Source organism: Lepisosteus platostomus, chromosome 8 (assembly GCF_059453375.1).
Source record: "Lepisosteus platostomus isolate fLepPlt1 chromosome 8, fLepPlt1.hap1, whole genome shotgun sequence".
Taxonomy (NCBI): domain Eukaryota; kingdom Metazoa; phylum Chordata; class Actinopteri; order Semionotiformes; family Lepisosteidae; genus Lepisosteus; species Lepisosteus platostomus.
Window position 1 is genome coordinate 47,065,298 of NC_142618.1, and position 25,062 is coordinate 47,090,359.

General features: G+C 39.4%; 1 protein-coding gene across 1 annotated transcript; it reads right to left on the minus strand.

The window, feature by feature from the left end:
- Window positions 1–6,312: 6,312 nt before the first annotated feature.
- cdv3 (carnitine deficiency-associated gene expressed in ventricle 3) lies at window positions 6,313–20,253 on the minus strand. The gene is made up of 5 exons (XM_088643734.1): window positions 19,845–20,253; window positions 13,976–14,052; window positions 11,643–11,782; window positions 10,957–11,116; window positions 6,313–7,344 (listed from the first exon to the last, which is right to left on the minus strand). Exons 1-5 carry the CDS (start codon window positions 20,037–20,039, stop codon window positions 7,212–7,214), a joined length of 705 nt encoding a protein of 234 aa, XP_088499860.1. The 5' UTR covers window positions 20,040–20,253; the 3' UTR covers window positions 6,313–7,211.
- Between the last annotated feature and the right edge of the window lie 4,809 nt (window positions 20,254–25,062).

A 25,062-nucleotide genomic window follows, 5' to 3' on the forward strand; every position in this document is an offset into this window, starting at 1 on the left:
ACAAGATTGTGAGAATGTGGCCAAGGGCAGCAGTGAACCAACATTCACCACTGGCGTCCTGTTTGAATGATGTGGGCAAGATTAAGACAATATGCCCTGACTCCTCACCTCACCCTAATTGGCATAAAATAATTTCAAAGGATAGTTCCACTCAATATTTAAAGCATAAATAATTTAAGCCATAACTAAACTGGTGTATATCCAGCTCTACCAGTCTTTATACAATTGTTTTATGTAAATAATACAAAGTATTAAGTTAAAATATATCAGAAATAAACCTAGTATGCCTGCTGAATTAACCACTTCTATCAACTACACAACATGGCTGGTTTTTGTTGACCTGAGAACCTGCTGGGATACAGACCCTGAATTCCTCTCTTGCTGAGCCCTTTACATAACCAATTGATTGAGTAACCATTTTCAGCAGTTTCATAAACAATCAATTTTAAGTGCAATCAAATTCATCCATCTGTCTAACTGGTTTATCCAATTCAGGATAATGGGGAAGCCAAAGTCTATCCTGGAAACCAATGGGCAGGATACACACTGGACAGCACACTAGTCTGTCACAGGGCACACACACCAGGACCTGTTTTCCCAGAAGCCATGTAACCTACTAGGATGATTTTGGACCATGGGAGGACACCCATGTAACCCCAAAGAGACCATTCAAACTCCACCCATATAGCACCCCAGGTCCAGAGCTGAACCCAGGGCCCCAGCTCTGCAAGGTAGCAAACACTAACCACTACGCTAATGTGCTACTTTTTTAAGTGTAATATTTCCAGGAAATGTAGCAAACAGACCTATTCAACTTGCTTTGAAATCCATGCACTCCTGCAGATCTTTAAACCCAATGATTGATTTCCAGTGCATCAGAAAAGGTTGAAATGAGATGGTGGCCATCATCCATGGAAGTTTTCTTAATGTTTAACTATCTTATCTAACCCTGCTCTAACATTTGAAAGTTGCAGCTATTTAAAAAAAAAAGACCATTTCATGTTTCAGGAATCTTAAAAAGGAGCGAAGTTCAGGAGCCACTGCACTCTCCCATCTTTCAGTAACCAAATCTGCACGTGTAGCTGACTTACTGTAATTTAAAGCATTCTAATGTCATTCTGGTATATCAGCAGGCTACCCTCCAGAGACTGGAAATGAAAAAAATCTGTCAGGAAACACTGGAGAAGCACTCCAAAATCCAGAGTAGCATTATAAGCCTGCTCAGCATCTCTAAGATTTTTTTTAAATTATCACTCATAGGGTGGTGTGATGGCTCTGTGGCTAAGGATCTGCGCCTGTGGCTGGAAGGCTGCCGGTTCGTATCCCATGGCCGGCAGAGGAATCCTACGCTGTTGGGCCCCTGAGCAAGGCCCTTAACCCCAACTGCTCCAAGGGTGCCGTATAAATGGCTGACCCTTAGCTCTGACCCCAAGCTTCTCTCACTGCCTGTGTGTCTCATGGAGAGCAAGTTGGGGTATGTGAAAAGACAAATTCCAAATACAAGAAATTGTATATGGCCAATAAAGTGATCTTATCTTATTCCATATAAAGAATCGCCAATAGCATCTTTCCTTCTTAACTTACAGCACAGCAGGCAGACACCTCTGATCCTCCATCCCTCACAGCTACTCATCTTCTGACAAATCGCAGGGCCTCCAGACACACGGAAGCTCAGATCCCACTGGAGGAGCAGCCCATTCCTCAACATCACCATGTGCCTGCAGTTCACTGGGAAGCAAGAGAGCCCGGCCTGCTAACCCCAGCCTAATGCCCAGTGGTGCTGGACTAAATGTGCAAGTCCACTGGGAGAATCCCATTCACAGGCCACAAAGCCTTCAAGACATTTCCTACACCTTTTTCTTCTGAAAGCACAAAAACAAACTGACTATCTCCAGCACTTGCAAAAACCGGTAAGACGGTTTTGTATGTTTTCATTCTCACAGGAAATGTACATCTAAGTCAGTTTAAGTTATTTAGTAGGTCACTAACAGCTAGAATAGAGATGACAGAAGCACTATCCGAGACCGAAGACCACGAAAAGCTAAAATAAGCAGACAGTGCACCAAAATCAAGTAAAAACTGAGTTCTGCAGATATTTATTATATCTAGTTGTACACCTGCTCTAACAGTACACGAAGTATCCAAATATTCAAAAAAATCATCTTGATTCAATTCTACAGTGCATCACCTTGTTTCAACATACTGTATATAGGTGAGAAAGAAATGTTAAAGATCACCCAGACAACAAAAATCCTCTACTGATCCATACATGCTTTTAAGCAACTTTAGCAAGATATAACTATTTTCAGAATCAGTTTGAGAGGAGTGAAAATGGAAGTGTCTTGACCTGAAATGTAGGTTTCAATCCAATAAAAAAAATATTAAAGAAAACCATGAAATCCCTTCAAGAATGGATAGAGACGGTAACACTGGCCATCATTCAAGACCCACACCCACACCTCTGTCCTGGGAGAAAAAAAATAAAACACAGATGTAACTACATGTAAATTATTGAGACACTTGAATATGAATTGTATTGTTCAGAATCTACAGAACAAAAGGGACATACACATTATTTTTTAAGATATGCAGAACAATTTCAAAGAATCAGTCTAAACCTTCTATAACATTTCTTCTTGGCCTCTTCACATCATACTCTAACAAGGCATCTGAATGTAGCCTAGTGCAGTGTACAGTCCCAGATTATAGATTTAAGTCATAATTTAGTCTTCCTGCTGATTTACCCAAAACAATCTGTTACAGACACATTGAGCTTCCATAATGGTTTTATTACACGTCCAAAGTTCTATTTATTTAGTAACAATCTAAGGTTGTTTCTGTCTTACGAGTTATAATTCTCATAGATTACATAAGGATGAAAGATATGAACCATAAGCAATACTACGGTTTACTGCATCATTGATAAGAGAGTGGATTAAAAAGCTGTGACACCTCATCACACATCACCCTACATTTGGAGATGCAGATTACAAATTTAGTAAACCTATGGAAAAACAATGCATTATGTTTGCATTAATGATTAATGAATGGTTTAGAACTACAGCTCTAAATAAGTGAATTCCATACATATTGCTAGATTTGTGGCTCCTAACAACTCCCAGATCCCAAGACAAGCCATTAAGAATGGAAGAGAAAGGTCAAGATATGGTATATACCATAGTACAAGTAAAAGACATCCCTGTTTTCAATCAAATTTTATTGTTTAGTGTAGTCTGTGGCATGTTGCTATCTAGTCTATGAAATCTCAACAAAAATAAACATAAGAAAATTGAAATAAAATACACATGCCGATATTTCAGAAATTAGGAAATTGGTATAGGACGGTTTTGAAACTTTTAAGATTTGGAGAAAAGCTTAATCTTTATTTTAGAAGTATTAACAATCTACTGAGATATGCCTCCTTCAGTTTTTGTGTAGAATAGCCAATGCAAATATAGACATTTTAATGTTTTTGCAGTTCCAACGTGATGAAAATATATTTCAATAATTAAAAAGGCTATTTTAAACTGATGATGAATTAGGAACTGAAGAGATGTCGCATATATGGAAATGTTAATGGACTGCAGAACAATGTTTACAATTGAGCAGGACTCATATGCAGCCACAGAATAATTAAACAGTCTTAAAAAGTACTTGTATTGTGAAACGTCCGTGGTGCGCATCTTTTAATAAAGTGCTGTTGTAGACCGACGAATATCTTAATATTTCTTGACACATGGTGCAAAGCATACATTGCAGATACACAGCCGGGCTCCAACAGTGGCCACACACACAGCTCAAGACATCCACAGTAGACCCCCTATTGATGACTACTGTTAACCAGCATAATGTATTCAGCTACGTCATGTCTGTTCCATAACAGTCTGTTCTCGTCATTTTACTGTTAACAACATTGTGAAATACTTTCAATTACTAATAATAACTAACAAATGTACTTCTTCTGACACAGACCAGAATAGATTGTGTTCTATAACATATACTGACTATATCCTTTAGCCAAATCAAGATGTTTATCGTTGACTAGTCTGCAAAAATACAGTATGGATTAACTGTAGAAGTAGGGTACTTCTTTTTGCAAAAATGTTTGAACAAGTTTCTTGGTTTTTAATAGCAGCTTGGAGCTGTGTGAATGCTGAATGTTTAAAATGTTTGCTTAAAAGATGAAACGCAAAAATGAATGACATTTGCTAAAGGCAAAGGAAGAAAGTTGAACTTTTCGTGTTGATTTTCATTAGGCAACTAGATTCCATGTTATATTAAGACTGCGAATAAATGCGAAACTCCTCAGAATTAAAAATCAGTAACGCAATGCTAGACACAAATATAAACTACTACTAATAAAAACAGGCACAGGTTAGCAGATGTCTGTGACTGCCAGAAACACTGGATTCAACTAATGGGCTAAAAGGGAACATAACACAATAGAAACCATGAGAAAACATCCAGGTTAGAGGACATTATGCAGTGATACATCAGCTCAAGAGTACAGCAGACCACCACTCATGTGTACACACAGATCACACAATAGAAAAACTATCATAACTGTGCCATAGCCAGGCAAAGCACTGGAATTTTATCCTACAGCATATGTGGGTTCCCCTCTTCAGCTACAGTTCAATTACAGAACTATTCCCCTAACTGTACATCCCAGGACTGTGTGGGCAGGCTGGCTATAAGCTACAACTCCCCAGGCCAGATGACGGTGATCTTGTCCACACAGAAGCAAAGTGAATGACTGCCTTGTTAAAAAAAAAACAACAGCACCACCAAATATTACTCCGTATGAGACATCTCCTGGACAACAAGTGGTTCCAGGTCTTACTGTGGGGGATCCATGTCAGGTCTCCATTTTACAAAACCTTTCTGGCAACACTTCAGTTTCGGTTTCCATCAATAACTCAACTGACAATTAATAAAATGTATGAGAAACCATTATTAGAAATAATGACAGATGTCTGGGGTTTGGGGCATTGTACACACAGGACAGGACTGGATCTTTGTTAACATCTAAATTGATCTATGCGATTATCATCACAATGGTGTCAGTATTAAAAACTAAAACATTTGATTTCTGCAGCATTAATATCTTTGCAGCAAATTAAGAAAACATCATTCTTTATACAGGACAGATAAGATTTCATCAGGGGAGTTCCAGCTGGGTCTATTTGACTGTGACCTATGCTTCACAGGCAGCAGTGCGTCACCAGCTAAGCGCTGCCCAGGACAGGGTCAGTCAGACAGTGCGCTCTCAGCTCCCAGGGAGAAACGGCCAGTTTCCTGTGACATTCGTGAAGCAAACAATTGGTGCTGAACTTCCTGTGAAATTCGGCAGAGCCTGCAGCACGTCAAAATAATGAATGGCTCGACAGGCGGGGCTCATCAGAGCTCATCAGTCTGGAGGTTGGCATTTTTGCCATGTGGATACTGGGGGGTGTCAATATGAGCCAAAACAAAGACAAAAGCCATTCCAAATTGAGGGAGTTCATAGAACAACCAGTGCTTTTTCAAAATCTGAAAAAGAATTAATAGTGTACTTACTGAAATATGTTAAAGAGGGGAGACATCAATTTTCAATCCTTAACATAAAATGTCTGAAGTCTGCAAAGCTCACATTTAAGCCGTTAAAGCTTCTTCCTTGTGTGTAGTCAATATCAGGACATTATTATAAATAGATTGTGCCAAGTCACCCTTCAATGAGACTCCAGTTTAACACCAGCATCTAAATATATTGTAGAGATGTGGACATTCCGACACTGCAGTCTGCTTTCAGGGGTGCTTTCCATCACTAACCTGCATCCTCCACATGTAACAGATAGATGGGACTTTGAAATTAATCAATATGTTGCTCATATAATAACTTTATCACTCAATGTTACCCACAGTTCTGACTATTCATATTTATCTACTTCTTATATAAAATAATTTCAGTCATCCCCCGGCCAAGTTATTTTATTTCTAAAGAAATTACTTTCAAGAAAGCATTGCTCTAGTTGGTACTGAAAGTAAACAGCATCAATATTTTATCTTTCAATTAACACCCTTTCATTGTCAGTCTCAAACAAATTACATGCCCACAGATGCTGTTACCATTGCAATTCTTACAGCACTCAAACCACACACATGGAGAAAAACAAGAAAATGTCTGGAACAGGTATATGCTTGCCATACATGTGGCTGAATGCATTAAAACCAGTTTCTTCAAATCCAGAGATACCAGGGGTAGAAAAAGAAATTCTCAAGTTAAGATTGAAGCAAAGCCAGAAACAACAGATAAAGACAACAATAAACTAGTTAAGAAGTTAATTATCCTTTAGTTTACAAAGTACATCTTTAATGTTAACCATAAAATGGTTTGCCAATGTGAACAAAAACAAATGGATGGCGGGCATGGGGTCAGTTGGAAAAAAAAAAAACGAGCAGTTCATTTGCAAATTCCGTAGGAACTCAAACTACAGCTTTGCACTACCTTCTTAGTCGGGGATGCACAGAAAGATTGCTTTTTTCAAAGTGGTGTGTTCCAGGAGTGAGCTACTGCCTATAAAATAAAAACCAAAATCTTCTTAGAGGACGCCACACAGGATTCTAGCTTTATTTTACAGTAAGGGCACTTTAAAGAGTCATTCTTGTAAAGCAGATCATAACCTTTTCCCTCGGCGAGTTTCACAATGTCCCATCCTTCAGTCCGGTCTTCCAATTTCAGAACTGAACAGGTCAGGTGTCCTCCTTTTAAAGCAATGGCGTTTTCAGGATCCAATGCAAGGTATGGTCAACAGTTTTAACTGGTTACACACCTGAGGTAGTAGCCCCTCTCACAAGGCTATAACTCCCACCACAAAATTGTTGTGAAACAAATGCGCAGTTTGGCTGCAAATCAGCTACAAACCCAGTAGTTTATAAAACCACTTCTCTGCTTGGCATAGTGACAGTTAAAACCAGTTATCGTTCTTACCTCCTCTTTACTAAATATGATCCACAGTAGACAAAAGATGTTTTTTTTTTAATTATTCCTGTTCCACTGTTGTAAAGCACACACTTTCATAACGGCCCTTAAATTTGGTCTAGGTCTTTATCAGCTGAGTCTTGTCGTTTCTGGCCCAGTTCTGCAACAGCAGATGTAATCCATAGCTGTAGTTTAGTTACCATGGGTGATTGGATGGGTACCAGCTCTCAGGCAAGATTTAAGCGCAATGTTACTTGTCTCCAAGGACAGCGTACTGGTTGTCAAGCTGCAGCTGCTGAGCCATGGCCTTTCCCCCACCACCCTCCTCTCGTGCTCTGTTTTTGTGTTTCACTACCTCAAATGTTTTCTCCATTTCTCTGTCCCTGAAACAGACAAGAAAAAAAAAACATCAGGAAATTCAATGACTGTTGTTTCACTTTGGGTGATGTTAATTTATCATTAATATACAATGCTGTCAGATGAGGTTCAAGGGGAGAGCACCCCAAGATGTAAAAAAACAAGGAGAGGTTAATTCCACTAAAAAACAGAAAGCAATTTGGCTGTGGAGCCTTCTGGTGCTTGGAGGCAGCTAAACACCTAGAGTCAGTTCTAAAACCAGAATTCTTTTATTTTGACAAATATGGTGCATAGTAACAAAAACTCAACATCAAAATATTCTATCTATGCAGGTTTTCATTGAAATGCATTATACCGATTTTGGATATTCCATTATTGTTTTGTGCAAAATTTTGATTCAATAATGATGCATAGATGACTGCGATAGACTCAAGTGAAATCACCTCATTAATAAGACATCTGACTGGACATTTGTGATAAGGGGATTTCTGGAAATCAATCAATACCCCTTGTTTAGCAAGAAAGTAATGCCTTTGTGCCATTAGGAGGTTGAAGCAAATTATCAGGTGGACTAGCTTGAGTGATAAAACAAAGAACCAAAACTTTGTGTAGACCACCACATTTGAGTGTGGTTCCAATTTACCAACAATACACGAATCATCATGTACTACAGACCAACTGATAGGAAATTCCAATTGTGATGATCCAAGCATTGATGGCTGACAGCAAGGCACTATATTAATCATGTCCAGAAACAGTTCTTTTTTGGTTTACGATTTACAACTATGCTGTTTTAATTTCGTACCTCTTGAACAGAAGCCTTGAGTCATACCACGGTTTTCAAAATACCTTTACTCCTCATAAAGTAACTGCGATTACAGCCAAATAAAACCGATTTAGTCTCTAAAATGAAAAAAAAGACCTTAAGTGTTGTCGTTTTCATTAGTAATACACATTGATTTATTGTTTTTAAATAAACTGCAGATTTAAGCACTATTGGAAAAAATGAAAAAAAGAAAATATTGCTGCTGTTACTTCCAGCTTTGGTGGGAAGCTGATTTCATATATCCGGAACTGAACAGGTTGAAAAATCCAACAATTTATTACAGATGTTTTTTTAGGGAAATCTGTGATATCATAGGAGATGTCACCTTTGTGGTTTTAAAATTTCACAGGCACACATCTGTATGCGCCTAACACCCCAACAAGTTGCAACTCATCTAAAATCAATCTGAACACGACGATGCAAGTCAGCAGGGAGTATGTAGACAGGGAGTGAACTGAAGTTCACAAACTCGCTCATCACCGGTTTGGGATAAGACCAAAAACAAACAGTAATGATTTTCCAATTCGTCTTTAAAAGATATCAAAAGACTTACACAGTTGAGAAATTTCTTTAAATCCAGTGCTTTTGTAGTTGCATAAAGTCATGATGAGGGTAATGAAAAATATTTAGTACCAATTTCTAACAAGTGCACATGAACTGTGTAGCGGCGAGGCTTATTAATAAGAAAGAATTAAGTGTTCTGAGCTTTCCCAAATGGTCCCATCTCTGTTCATCTCTGTGGTGCAGCCACAGAGAAACTATTCATGCAGGCTGATATAAGGTTTCCTTTGATAAGGGACAGCTCCCAAAGGGGGATGCACTTACCTAAGCCTGGCTATCATGATCAATGGTCATCCATTGGCGCCTATCTGTCTAGGGAGTGCCAGATGGACATCTGGACTGCATTCCTAAGTGTCAGGAGTAAGTGACTCATATCTCACCTTGATCAACCAATCAGGGACTGGTAGGGCCGAGTAACCCACGTGGGACTCTGATGCCCATGGAACTTTCAGCCAATCAACGAGCTGAAGTTCCTCCAGGTAAAAACAGGCAACACAGAGAGCCTGGAGGATTCAGAAGGGATTCAGTGGAGAATTCTGTGGACTATTCTAAAGGGAATTCAAAGGAGAATTCCAGGGCAGGACGGCCCAGGAGCAGAAGGCTCCCAAGGGCAGGACATTCTCGCAGCGCGCCTCCTGACCATCCTGAGACTCAGCCCGGACAACCACGGAACGGCCAGTGTGTCCGAGTGCCAGAACTTTCCTTTGTTCTAAGAGTCTAGAGCAGAGGTTGCCAGAGAGTAACCAGAGGATCCACCCGAGGTTAGCACCAGCAGCAGGCCTCGTGAACAGGTCAGAACTGTGGACAGCTGAATCACTATTCAGAACTAGCTCTTCATCAGGAACGAACCGGTCCTCTTCCTGACTTGCTGGGACCCACAGTCATCTTTTCTCCTGTGCACAAACTGTGCTAGTTAAAGCCAACACTAACTAGCCAGTCAGTGAACATCAGCAGCGCACCGCCGCAAGCCGCACAGCACAGCCTGGCACCGAGCCAGAGAGCGCGGATTGGGCAGCAACAGTCTGCAACTGTTTCTTTGTGCCCGCAGGAGATCTGAATCCCCAGAGAAATGATGAGTATTCAACTTCAATGCATTACAGCTCGAGAATTCAATTGTTATCCAACCAGTTGATATTAATTTAATTCCTAAGAGTTATGTACTTGTTTTGAGTATCTAATGTAGAAGTTATAACCAAGTTCATTTACGAAACGGTCTTAATGAATGATATACTGAACGTATGTCCTCTTGATATGTGTAACTCTTTGTAACTGACTGTATACCTTTTGTATTCTGATAACCCTCTCGATAAGATCTGTTAGTTTTATATGCATATTCTATGTATTAATAAATGTATCCTCGTGTATTAGTACCTGTGTGTGTGCGTTGTTTGAGTTATATCACATGGTTGGATTCTAAAGCCATCAAAAGAATCAATTTTGTGATTTACTGCTACAATTAATAATTGTCCCAGTAAATGCCCAAACCCTACAGAACTGGTGCCTTCAGAGAGCACACTACATTACAACTGCGAGTACATGGACTCTGCCCCTGGAACTGGATCACCATTACAAAAGAAATCGGGGACAGAGCCACACTGGGCAAGTTTAAGCTGCTTAAAATCTTACTTTTTCAGGAAAACGTTTTTCTGATTTTGTCCTTTCTGCTGTTTTCTTGACATCATTTCATGATAAATGAGCCTTTTTATGTACTACAAAGTCCTAGGTTTAACATAAAATGTTATGTGATCAGGATATAAAACATTCCCATCTCTTTAGAAAGCAGCAGCAAACCCAAAATCTCCAAATTAAACCAAGGTACTATATAAAACAGCTGTATTAAGGCTGCGACAGAATAATTATTCTTTCCTCCAAACAACACTTTCTTACATAAATCGGTGTTGTTCCCGTCTGGTTTGATTAAAATCAACAATGAAGAGCAATCCCTCTTACCAGCTGAAACTGTACTTCCACAAGTAGGATGATGGGGCAGTCAAAAGCACTAATAAAACATTCAAATTCTAATGAGTAACAGTAGTTTAACTTGGTTTCTAAGAGCACATTGAACTTCTAAGTGTCACGAATCCAACCACTAGTTCAACAGATTTTGCTAGTACCTCCCTACTGGACAATAGTGTTACTAAAACCAGGAAATAAAAGCCAAGAAGCATGTTTTATCCCACATAAAAAAAAGGTCTCTCAATAAATATTATGAAGAAAGTGATTCAGAAGAAGAGCAAGAGCAATAACCTACTTTTTGGTTTCCACATGCTTGGCAGTGGCCTGCAGAGAAGGGAACTGGGTGTCGCTGAAGATTTCCGGGGGCCCCTGCGCAGGCCCCCTCTTCGTTGTGCTCATTCTGGCTCCGGGAGGTCTGTACACGCCTGCCGGCTTTGGCTCCGGCACTTCAACTTCTACAAGAGAAAGCATTTCCATTTAACCCCGCATTCGGAGACAGAAACGTCTTTGAAGTGAAACCAGCCCTCAAAACGCGAGAAGGCACATCATCGATCCTGTGTTTTCAGCTCGTCTTCACCCAGTGCTAGCTCAGCGGTTGACTTGGCATCCAGAAGCCACAGCAAGGATCCTGCCCAGGAAGGAAAAGGCAGGTGGACACTGCCTTTTTTGAAACCCGAGTCTCTGGGAAGGTCACAATTTTTGAGTATCTACCACATCCAGAGCGCTTATTTGTATTTGTAGAAATTTGATTTAAAAAATGACATTAACAGCTTGCATCTGTTGAAGAACTGCTGAACATTATGTTGAAAGACTTAACTGACCGCTCACCAACTGAGTGGAAATAAGATCAGCTCACAGATGAGAAGTCAGCGATCTTGTCAATTAAAATATCTCATGCTATTCAAAAGACAGGTTTTGTGGACAGACAGGGGCTCAGGAGAACCCCAAACCCGCAACAAAAAGGACCCTGACAGCACTCACCCACGGGTGCAACAGAGACAGGGGCAGCAGGTGCAGACTTGTTCCATGGCCCCGATGTCTTGTCTCCACTGAAGACTATTATTTCCCCATCTTCTCCCAGCTCTTCTTTCTTCTCATACTCCTCCTCCTCCTTCTCATCACTGTCAATAACAGTCCACAGCCAACCACAGTTACTTCCTGCTGTTTGTGTGAGTGATCCAAACCATAAATGTGTCAAAACCTCACTTCATGGGCTCATTTTAGATAGCCAAGGTAACAATAAGCAAGGTGTTATAACAATGCAATTTACAACTGATGTACATAAAGCTGGTCCTCTAGTTTTCAATACACTTGTTTACAAATTTAAAAAAAAGCATTTTAATTGTAGCTTTCAATTAAACCTATCGAACGGTATTGCTTTGACAGTTATCGATGTGTTGATGCAGCTGTATATAAAACATACATCAATGTTTCCGCATTTAAAGGTCAGTTGTAAGCTGTCAAATGTAAGGGGAAAGTCATATTCTGCAGGAGCGCACAGAACCTGGGCCAGCCAGTGGAAAATGCCCATATCTGGGGTTTCCACAAAGGAATTCAGAAATCGAAAGATGCATGCTATTTGAGATTACCTAAAAACAACTGCCTCTTGGGAGCCCCTTTTGCACATTTTCAGTTGTGACATGCTAAGTGCTACCTTTCATTTCTTCACGCATTAGACGACCGCTTAAAGCACCCTCACAAGCTTACCAGGTTCAGAAAAAACATAATGGCAAAATAGCACTTTGTAATATTGTCACACAGCCCCAAGACAGTTATTTTGCAAGATTAAATATTTAAATTATTAGCAGCCTACAGTTATTTATAGGAAATGTTATGAACTGTTACGATCCCCTCAGTTAAAGTCCATCAAACTAGTCAAAGCCTAAACCTCCACTCCTATTGGAATATACCGATTTATAATGGGAGAAAAAGAGAATGCATTTACATTAAACACAACATTCATTCACATTCACCCTGTCATTTAACACAGCTTCCATAAACGTATCAGTATGGAAAAACTGAAAATTCCACAGACTGTTAGATGGAACGAATAAAGCAAAAAGTACCAAGTAAAACATAACATCTGATAGAAAAGCTTTGTTTTAATCAGGTACAACTTCCTCCTAAATGTCAAATAAATGTTATTTTCCATGCATGATCACTAATAAAATGAAAGTCACTGAAGCAGCATGGACTTAAAGAAAATTAACTTGTTTACAGGGCTGCAGCCACACCAGATTTTCACCACCTCAACAGCTCCTGAAAACAAAACAGCAACAGCTCAGCTAGCTAGCATGATACCCATTCAATAATAATAATAATAATAATAATTGCTTACACTTATATAGCGCTTTTCTGGACACTCCACTCAAAGCGCTTTACAGGTAATGGGGACTCCCCTCCACCACCACCAATGTGCAGCATCCACCTGGATGATGCGACGGCAGCCATAGTGCGCCAGAACGCTCACCACACATCAGCTATCAGTGGGGAGGAGAGCAGAGTAATGTAGCCAATTCATAGAGGGGGATTATTAGGAGGCCATGATTAGTAAGGGCCAATTGGAAATTTAGCCAGGACACCGGGGTTACACCCCTACTCTTTTCGAGAAGCGGTGTTCATTCATTTAATATTTACAACTAATACTGTCTATCCTACCTTTTAAGCAGTATCCTGCTTAAGCTAATTAAATGCAGGGAACAAAGCCTTTTTGATTCGATTTTCCTGACGTTTACCTCCTTTAAAGTGCTTCTGCCCATCTTAAAATATTTGACAGATTTGTTTATAGTGCCCGTTGGCACGTGGCTTGGTCAGGAGTGAGAACATTTGAAATAGAATCCTTTTTTAAAGCTAGCGTGATTGCTCAAGTTTAAAAGCATTTGAGAGAGACTGAGGGCTTTACTGAGGCAAGTGGAACATAACTCCTATCAATAACCAGGAATGTAAATCATGTTTTCATTACAGATTTGCTCAAGGCTGCATTGTGTTAAAGGCATCACAGACACCCTTAAAAAACATGTTTTAAGGGCACTACAAAAATACTTTTTCTGTTCAGTATTTCCAAAGCCTAAAGTTGCAGCTAGGTATACGAGACTTCCACACCTGTGATGCATATATAAGCAATCAGACTAAAACACTGTTGCTTACCAAATACTCAAAAACTCACTGCTCAGTGATTAAAATAATCATTTGAAATGAGCACAATAAATGAGGCATCAGGACTCAAATTAATTACTGCCTTCTTCTGGAGTGGGGTGTCCAGTATCTTCCACTGCCCTAGGTTTCCAAAACAAAGCTGAATATTGAGGCCATACCTCAGCTGTAGAGCGTGGAGCCTAAGTCCAGTGTAGTCCACCTCCTTCTGCTCAAACTCCTTCCATTCTTCATCCTCCTGTAAAAACAAATGCAAACACTTTTCAATATCGAAAAGATTCTCTCAGCAGACTGCGTTAGTTACAAATGCTGCATTAGTCAGCATCTGCCAAAATAGTTCCAGTAGTACTACTTGTCTGGAAACGTAACTGTGAGGTCATAGCATTTTTGTCATTTTTATTATAGTCAAATTTGTCCCCTCTGTATCAGGAGAGAAACAGGACCCTTATATGATATTGGTCTATAACAAAGCTGCACAGTGAGCTATAATTTTCAGAAGACATGGAAAAAATATATTTTTATATGATCCTGGATCATGTGAAAAAAACAGGAATCTTGCCGCCTTCCCAGAGCAGAACAAGCCACCCTTGACTAAAACGCATTTACCTGCAATTTTACTGCAAGTAACTGTCAGAAGAGATGATAAAACGTAACTTTCAGAAGCTGCTCAACTGTATCTAGAACCAGGAGCGGCCACTGTCCCTGAAGCATTCTGATGCATTACTTCACCCAGATGATTCACTCTCCCCTGGGTGACTTCATCCAGATTAAACAGAAAATAAAGCTGGGAGGTCCAGATCCCTCTGCCTGCAGACCTGAAAGGCACGACTGACCCAGCAAATAACAGAAATGCTGCTTTTAAATGGTAGCTGACTCAATCCGCTGCAGAGTTTCACAGCTTCGACATGGCACGGACCCAGGAGGTTTTGCTTGGTTAGATTTCGTTACACAAATCAAGAGGCTGTAACCAACATTTTTTCTACCCCTTTCTCTAAAAAAAAAAAAAAAAAGACATGCGGTAGAGCCGTTTCTCCCCCTTCCCAAGATAAAAGTGTGCTGTTCTAAAGGACAATTCCTATGGCAATGCTTCCCTAACAATATCAAACCCAGACTTCCATTTCTAAAAAAGTAAGCTAAACCTTTAGCAAAAGAAAAAATTACATTACAAACAGCTCATTCTAAGTTATCCTTTTCTGTCTTTACTGCTGCACGTTTTCACTTCAGAATTCTCCCAAAACACGGGTGCCTGTGTTAGAATTAAAAAAAGAACCAATTTTAAAAAATGAAGAAAAACAGTAGTTCATATGTTATAGAACATATTGTTGCTCAAGTTGTACAGTCATGCTATTAAATGAACCTGAACTCTTAATGAATATATAAAATGAATATCCTTAATAAAGACTTCCCACAGATAAAAAGAGATTTCAACTCACAGATTATTAGACTGCGATATTTAACAAATCACCAGATATTCTTGTGTCAATAATTTGTGGCACCTCCTTTAGCAGCAATAACTTCACACAGTCGCATCCTATAACCAATTATCAGGCTCTGACATCTTGCTGGAGGGATTTTTACCACTCCTCTTTACAAAACTCAGCTCTGTGAGGTTTGAAGGATGTCGTGTATGAAGAGCCCTCTTCAGGTTCTGCCACAGCATTTCAAAAGGATTCAGGTCTGGGCTTTGACTTGGCCATTCCAGGACAGAACCTCTTCTTCCTAAGCCACTCTTTGGAGGACTTACTTGAATGTTTAGGATAGTTCTCTTGTTGAAACATCCACTTTAGGCCCAGCTTGAGTTTTCTAACTGATGGCCTGACATTCTTCTCAAGAATTCCTTGATATTTCTCAGAATTCATGATTCCCTCAATAATGTCAAGTTGCCCAGGCCCAGAGTAAGAAAAACAGCCCCATACAAGGACAGTCCTACCACCATGCTTGACAGTAGGGATAAGGTTTTGTTGGTGGTAGGCTGTGTTGGCTCTTTGCCAAACATGGGCCCTCTTGTTGCGCCCAAATAGTTCAATTTTGGACTCATCTGTCCAGAGAATAGATTTCCAGAACTCTTCAGGCTTGTCCAGGTGATCTCTGGCAAACTTCAGACGGGCAGCTTTGCTCTTTTTTGGAGAACAAAGAGGCTTCTTCCTGGCGACCCTTCCAGATGACATTTCTGTTCAGGGTTCTTCTTATTGTTGATCTATGCACCACTACTTCAGAGGCAGTTAGGGAGGCTTGAAGATCTCTGGATGTTATTTTAGGATTACCTTTAACCTCTTTTATTATTCTCCTTGTGGCCCTCCGTGAAATTTTAGGAGGATGTCCACTTCTTGGCAGGGTTGCCATTGTTTAAATGCCCTCCACTTGTATACTATTGGCCTAACAGTTGATTTATGGAGTCCAAATCGTTTTGAAATGGCTTTATAACCTTGTCCAGATTGATGGGCATCCAATACTTTTTTCCTCAGTTCTGCTGATGTTTCCTTTGTTCGAGGCATGATGCTAGACTCATAGGAAGAGTAACTAACCTTGCTTTCTTGCAATTATTTATGTTTGCTCCTCCCTAACACATCATTTCAGATCTTCAATTTTATTAGTTATCTCGGTTAATTGGTTAACACTCTTGTCTCTGACCCACCTGATCCTGCTTTACTTTAATGTAAGTCACAGAACTAAGGGTTCACTTATTTTTGCACCTGTACAATTTCTATATACTGTGTGTATTGTTTTGCTGCATGGACATTTTCTTTCAAAACACTCAAATTGGTGAAAAAAGTTACTTTATTTCAATTAAGAAGGGTCAAATTCTGATTAAATATGCGTTTTGTGGCTAAAAAAAAATCTCAAGTTATGCACGAACTTTCATGCATGACTGTAGGTTCTGGGCTTTCTGATTTGAACAGGTAGTGAATGATGACATCCTGGGAGGTGAGTGGAGTACTCACCAGTAAGGAATTTCAAATATCTGAAGTGGACAAATTTTATACACAAAGATACCAGATTATTTCCTCTCAAAATGACCCCGATGTATATCAATCAGACTGTTAAAAGTCTGCTCTGCAAAAATCTGAAAGTGTTGGTTAATTAATGTTAAAATCTAAGCTAGTGATCTGTTCACTTTGTCTTCACTGGTTATGGAATACCCAGTTCCAAGCCCTTTTTTTACCCACGGTCGTAAATCCTTACCTAAAATAAAAATACGGACTCTGAAGTTTCCATCTATTACTGTGATTGTATTCTTTATTCTTTCTTTAAGGAACAGGAGAGTGAGAATAAAGAGAATTAAACATGAAGCCAAGCACACCTACAAAGCCGGATTGATGTACTTCAAACAGCCTTAATACTTTGGCAAAGTGAGTTTTAGCAAGAAAACCAGAAGCTGGATAAAAACTTGCTTTCTTCAGTCCAGCGTAAAAACACAGCAGACGAGATCAGGCAATGCTAAGCAATACTAGGCAGTAAGAAAACTGCGTTTAGGCAGTAAGAAACCACTTTTATATCATTTTTTGATGCCTTGCAATGTGAGACTAAGGCACGCATGGGTCTACGCCTAGAACATTGCTAGAAAATGTGATGCTCTTATGTTTCATAAAAAGCAATTAGTAAGTTGAAGAATTTGAAAACAACAAGGTACACTGTCTGTCAGGATGACAATATAAAATGACAGGAATGTTCTCAACACAGTTTAAACTACTTTTGGGAATCTGATTTTTCATACAAAATGAAAATAGCTCCATTTTGCATAGTATACACAATTCACTCTCATCATATACTAAGCATGAAAAAGTATGTGGATTCAAGCCTATCTGAAAATGAATGTGGTCTTTGTGTAGACCACCCTGACAGACAAGAGTGAGAGCGAGCAGACGAGCAGAAAGGTACACTAACTGTAGCATACAAAAGACCAAACGATGCGGGAGTCCTAGTGTACTGATCTGGCGGGAGGGTCTACTCACTGCAAAGCTTCACTCATAGTGAATAACGGCAACCCAACTGCATGATACTACACCGTGTCCTGGGACTTCACAAGCTGCCCTTCCTGTAGGCTTAGACAACATCCCAGCAGGACCACACACACCCACATGAAACAACGGCTTTCTTCCAAAGTGAGAATGCGACAGTGATACCATGGATGTCCTCACCGCCAGACCTGAGCCTCATCAAAAACCTGTGGTTAGGCTGACTGTAGCACCTAGGACTCAGAGACCAGTGAGTTGGCACATTCTTGTCCAGGCTGTACAGGAGGAATCTGACAGAAGACTGCAAACAGGCAGAAAACATGTGCCTTGCGTGTACAATATGCATTGCTTCCTACGATGGCCAAACATGCTACTATCTGTGACTTTCAATGCAGACCATCTGTTGATTAAAAGAGCACTGCAGTTCCGATTTATCAGGCCAGTTATTAAATCTCAGTAACAAAATAAACTAATTGAATGTATAGCAAAATTTTATGAATTCCACATTAAGCACAAAAGTGCAAACTTTGCTGAAGAACTGTACGCTCGCCATGTTGTCAAGAGTTTGAATAGGGACGTGAGGCAGCCCTTCCCGCTCACTAGTCACTGTAATGACTAATGTAACGTGACTTATAAGCGAATAGGTACTGTATGTGTTGTTCAGCAGCCATTTCACTGCAGAAATGTTCCAACATGATCTACATGCAGAGTATTTGTCGGCAAAACTGTCTCAAAGCTTAGAGCAATATTTCTTCTGGATTAAAAGAAATGTAATCACAAGCCTACATGCTTACAATGTAATAAGGCCACTTCATCTCACCAGAAATTGTTGCCTCATTTTGAACTGCAGAATATGGCGCAGTGCATACCTGTAAATTTTATTTTATGATGTAAATTGGACGTTTTATACATTACTGTGTATTTTACGATCACTGTGGTTTGAAATGCACTCATCAATGCTGATTCTTTCTAACCTCAAAATATAAAAATAGAGCTGCAGTTTCAATTTAACCACGTTACCTACGTTAATCCGAAAAACTAATCTACCCACGTCTAGTGTTCAATAAAATGTTAGTACAACCGCTAAAAAAGAATAACTGAAAACTATCATTCGCTGTCATGTTTCTTTTGACACCTCAGCAAATTTCATCACCCCAACTGAGTGCATTCATAAATTTTGCCATCTATGAAGTGTATTTAAAAAAAATACTTATAGAACATGACTGTTGTACATTAGAAGTCTATACCATAAGGTCATTAGGGAAACTTAAGATCAACTGGAAAATTGTGACATTTTGTGCAGCAAAGGAATGAGTTGCAGGAGATCAGTACCAAAATGTCCATGAACATGTATTGGCCTGTCTAAGCACCCTCTCTCGTTCAGCCATCCACTCTGTACCACTGCTCTAGCTGATAAAGCCAGCATCGCACAGAAGCAGGTCTCCATATCGTCCCGGCCAGCTCCTGTGTGCTAAGGCGTCCATGAATGGCTTTACCCAATATTTCTGCTGGCCTTCCCGTCTTCGTTGCTGGAAGGACAGAAGACACGTTCACCGGGCCACAGCAGAGATGTCTCTCCACCTGACCAGCGCAACGTGGTCGACAACTCGGGGTCCAGCCTATGAATAGCTACATACGTGTAACCTAGTTGACAATGATATTGCAAATACCTTCCCTTGTGACAGTTTGACTTTTGACATTGACACAACTGTGCAAAACGCGAACGAACATTTACGATCTGGTAAATGCGATATTTTCTCAATTTCAGCAAAGGAAGCAAACGAATCTCGCTCGTCAGTGGTATATGTTTTCCACATCCACCTTCAGTTTTTTTTTTAATTTTATGTCGTGTACTTGTGGCCTGTCGTCCGGCATCAATATATCAGCATATGCTGCATCAGCTGACTAAACGAACAGACGACACAAGGCCGATTGAAAAGGCTGAGAAAACCTTCTGGAAAGTATGGATAGAGACTATTGTACTGCAAACTAAACCCGAAATTAATTAGCAGAGAATATTTTCATCTCCACTCCATCTTTCAACTGGGCCCATATATTCCAGTTATACATTTACCTTTTCCTGCTGGGTGTCTTGGTTTTCATTTTTCGCAGACTTCTCCTTCTCTTTTTTATTCTTTTTCAGACTAACAGGTCCTGGGGCTATCGCCTGCTCTTTCCCTTTAGTTTTTTCTTTCTTCTTCTTTTTGTCCCGCTTGGCAAAGAAATCGTCCAAGCTCTTCTCCGCACCACCATTATCAATATCCGCCATGTTCAATTTTTTTAAAAAAATATATGATAAAAATAACTTTTATTTCAAATTTTAAACTGTACTACTTCAAAAATAAAACACTAACAGTATCTGACTTGATTTTCCTTGACCGATGTTTTGCTATTCACGTGTTTAAAGCAAAAGCTAATGTACAGTTACATCTGCCCCTATGCCTTCAGCCGCTGACTAGCATGCTCGAAAAGCCAACCGGAAGAGCCGCCTAACCCTTTTGCAGGCCCGGGAGAGAAACTGTATGATTGACAGGAGTGAAGGCCAATTACATAGGAATACGAAGAACTGGGAGCAAATCAAAACGCCGCTAAGGTGGAACTACCGGGGATTAAAGGTTGGTTGAAAATCCGAGCACGAGTGCAGCAGCAATCAAGTTTCAATTTTCTGCTTTTTTTCAGTGCAGAAATCTGTGGATAGCGATCGTATATGGGAGCCGTATAGCAGCACCCAAGTGGTTTTCTTGTCCTTATCAATTTTAAAACTGATGACACTATAGTCTACTATAAAAATAGATTCAAACTGTTTAGTTTTGTAAATTTATATTTTAAACCCTGTTTTAGAATGAAATTAGTAAATAATGTGACAGATGCTGTTTAATTTATTCTTAACGCAATGCTTAGTTGCAAACGAGAATCATAAAAAACGAAACATTTTGTTGGAAAAACTCAAGGGCGAGGCGATTTTTCAAATTAAAATACACTTTCGGCTGCCTTTGTATGTTTTTTAAATGAAAAAAAACGCTCATGTCTGTTTTCTGCTTTATTGAGGTGCATTAATATTTTGTATAAATCATAAAAAGACGTTATTTTTTTATTAATGCAAGAGCAGTAAAAAATAAACGGTGCCCTGTTTAAGTAATGAAGAGTGTCTAGTTGCTATCAGTATGACTGAAGGTGAATTATGTGAGAGAGAAACTGCTCTGAGAACTGGTTTTGTGAAGTAGAGGGCACACCAACAGGGTTATTCTGCATTAAAGTGCTCTCTGTGTTAGGCTTTAACCCTACATGTGTGGATTTTCTCCAGGTGCTCTGATCTGCCATACCCAGTCGACATGCGGTCTAGGTTTGACTGGCTGCTGTGGATTTGTCCCTCCAAGCTTTGATTCGGTGTCTCCATAAACCCACCAAATATCTTAAAATTCTTCATCCCTGTCACACACTGCCACAATTTAAGAAATGGAAGATAGTCACATCACATCTGTCTGCATAATCGTTGTCAAACCTCAGCGGCTACAGATCCAGAAGTTCCAGGAGAAATAATCTGCATATTCAGCAGAAAGACTAGTTTTTGTCTGCATGAAGAAGCTTGGAGTTCAACGACAATGAAAGCACAGAGACTAAAGCGCCGTCTTCTGTGGGCCACAGACATTTTGAGAAAGTCTGTCTTTTATTCACTGATGAATGTCAGTTTGCCCAGTGCAAGACATATGTAATGTTGGCACGTTCTCTTGAGGCTTATACTGGATGTTGAATTGTCGATGTTAAAAGTGTTGTGTGACAGAGCAGATATGGGTGATCTGGCAGAAGCACAAGAAAAACCCAAATATTTTAAACAAAGTAAAGTTCATACGATACAATAAAGGTACAATACATACGATAAGTTGATTTTGTCAATAGTTCATGCTGTGTTTTTTATTTATATTCGATTAAAGAGTAAAACAGGTATTAAACACAACTAAAATTTAGCAGTTCCCAAGTTTGTATTAGAACTTTGAAAAGATACATATGATACCTACTGTAGACAATTGGGAATGCATATGGGTCTATTTGTGTTGTTAAAGTTTTTACAATTGGTATTTTTTTACATAATCAGTTTGTCACAGTTAAAACACTAGAATTATTTGAATTATGTGGCTCTCAGTGACATAGGAACAGCAATTGTTCAGATCACTGGTAAGGCTTGGCTAAGACAGCCTCAGATGATAGTTTTTCACTTTATTTCTGAGCCCATTAAAGCTGCTTCACTAGTTTTAGGTAGAGCAAGATGTCCAGTCCCTAAAATTTTTCTTTCGTATAAAGTGCAAAATCAGCACTGTCACAGTGAATATGCTGTGACTTTGAACTTAACAACTGTCACTTATAAGGGATCTATTTAGCTGCAGCTGTGCTGTTAATAGTTAATTGGAGTTAATTAATAGTTACAAGCCTCTTTCTATTATTCAAAAAGGGTCTCATGCAAGTCACTAGAGGGCAGCAATGCTCTATATATTTATAAATGATGCTCTCCATTAAATATACAGTAGCTTTGTCTAGGTGCTAGGTGTATATTAATATTTCAGTGTTAGTGAGTAAATCATGAAATGCTGTAACTAATTCAGACAGTGTATCATTATTGTGGGGGTTCAAAAATACACTGACATTTGATTTTGTCATACATCAGATATAGTTCATCATTGCCTACGTTTAATTTGTTTTGGTTTTCGGACCATTTCTGGAACTTAACTGTTTCTTATTTTACTGGTTCATCTGTAGCAAAGGAGGACATGCTTGATGCTCTCCTCTTGCTCTTGATTTGATACACTAGTGAAATTAACCTGCTTGAATAAAGGGAGAAATGTGTAGTCTGTATAGTCTATATAGTGCTTTACAGCTGCAATTGGAGTGTTAGCCCTGATTGCAGAAGCAGTGCATCTCACACTGAAATCGTTACAAGCTCGCAGCTGCAAGGTGAGTCCCTGGAGTATCTGTTGCATAACGAGTCAAGGATACCCCTTTTGAAACATGATCTCTTAGCCCTGACAATGCTACATCAATTATAAAGCATTGCCTGGGGAATTCTGGTCACATCTGGCTAATGCTATGGCTCATATCGTTAGGTTTTGACCCTGTGGTTCAAGTCAGTGCTTTTATTGGATTAGCTACAAGAGGGCCCTTGGAATGATTCTGTGAGAGAACTCCTCATTCATCTGGGTGCAATTCTGCGAACACTGCTGTGAAAAAGTTGACTCTCCACTCAAAGTGCTTTACAGGTAATGGGGGCTCCACTCCACCCCCACCAATATGCAGCATCCACCTGGATGATATGACAGCAGCCAGAGTGTGCCAGTATGCTCCCCACACATCAGCTATCAGTGGGGAGGAGAAAAGAGTGGTGAAGCCAATTCATAGATGGGGATTATTAGGAGGCCATGATTGGTAAAGGCAAATGGAAATTTGGCCAGGACACTGGGGTAAGTTTAACATCTCATTTGAATGACGGCTCCTTTTTACAGTATAGTGTCCCCGTCACTATACTGTGGCATTAGGACCCACATAGACCACAAGGTAAGCGTCCCCTGCTGTCCCACTAGCATCACTTCCAGCAGCAATCTTAGCTTTCCAAGGAGGTCTCCTGTCAGAGGGTTGCCAATTGTGAGTTGCAGAGTGATATGGCAGCTACTGTAACAACTCAACTCAGGATGTAAAATGTCAAGAGCATCACCAACGTGCTAAAGGCATCCTACCATGTTTTGATGTACTCTAATCACAATTTTGCCTGTTATTAACATAGCTTTGTTTGGGTTAAGAAGAAACCAGGCTCATGAATTAGCAAACCTAGTATTGATCAGGGATCTTTACTTCAACATCTCAAGGTAAACTGTGCATGAGCAGCCAATATGAAGTGCTGTAGCAGTTAATCTGTAACATAACTGAATCTTATTAACTCTTTGTCAGGTGCTCCTCATTCATTAACATAATTTCTTCTCTATACTGTATAACCATAAAAAATGGATACTCATTGTACAACAAAATACAAATATATGTTCATTTTTAACAAGAAAGCAAACATATTAGAAGACAAATCTTTCTGCACAAAGAACTAATTGGGTGAAAAGAGGACATATTTTAATAGGATGTGCACTGTATAATGCATTTGATTGGTTGTGACTGCAGGCAATTGTTTTCCGGATATATACAAATAAAATTATTTCAAAGCATTCGTAAAAAATAACCTTGTCAAACTAAACATTCCTGGTTCAGCTGTGATTCACTAGTATACATGAATACATTAACAAGAGAGTAATTATACAAGGTGGAAACACTGAAACTTTTTCTATCCTGTATGCAAATGTGAACAGGGCATTTTTTTGCCAAGGGTCATTATGTGCCCTTTGTATGTGATGTAAATTGTGTACAATAAGATAACTGCTGTGTGGCAAAATGTACACATCTACAAAACTGCACTATGCACTTTGCCCTTGAGAGACACATACCTTTCAGAAAAATGCACCATTTCATATTTCATCTTTAAGTATGTGCACAATTGCACAGACGCAACTTAAACTCAGGTTTTGTGTTTTGCAACCATTAAATTGGCAAAAAGGGTTCATAGTTGTCTGTCCTCAGAATGGCCTTGATAAGCCATGGCATGAAAATGGTCAGAATGATGTGTTCTTATCAATTTATTTAGAGTTGTTCTAGTAATAGGTTCAGCTTGTGATTTGGTATACAGTATACAGATGTACTAGACTCTGCTGCTGGACATCTGTAACAGATGCAGTGCCTGGGGTTGTTATTGATACTCTCTTGCACAAAGTGTTAGGCCACTGTTACACCTGACATTAATTACTAGTAACTAATGCCTGGCTATATGATCTGTTATTTGACTTCCTCCTTGTATACCTTGTGAATGTATACTATGCACTTAACATAAATATACAGTATTTTGTATTGTTTTAGTCCTATGATTTTCTTTAAAAATAACTTAAGTATGTCATTTTGACACAGGATACTGCATACATCAAGCTTTAGTTTATGCAAGATACATTCATCTTTGAATTCCTTTGGGCATTACTGGAATGTAAGAAATACATTTAAATCTACCAATGATTTATATTAACAACAGAAACTTCTGTGGGGGATGAGGTGCAGACATTATATTCTATGAGGACTAACAAACAGACAAAGTTCTCTTTCTATCATTTTGCAAGATTAGTTCACACTCACAGCTCTTCAATGTGTCAGATTGTACAAATTCTGGGCTTCCAACAGGTTGCTCTTCAATATTAAGAAGTACTGCAGCACTGGTTAGA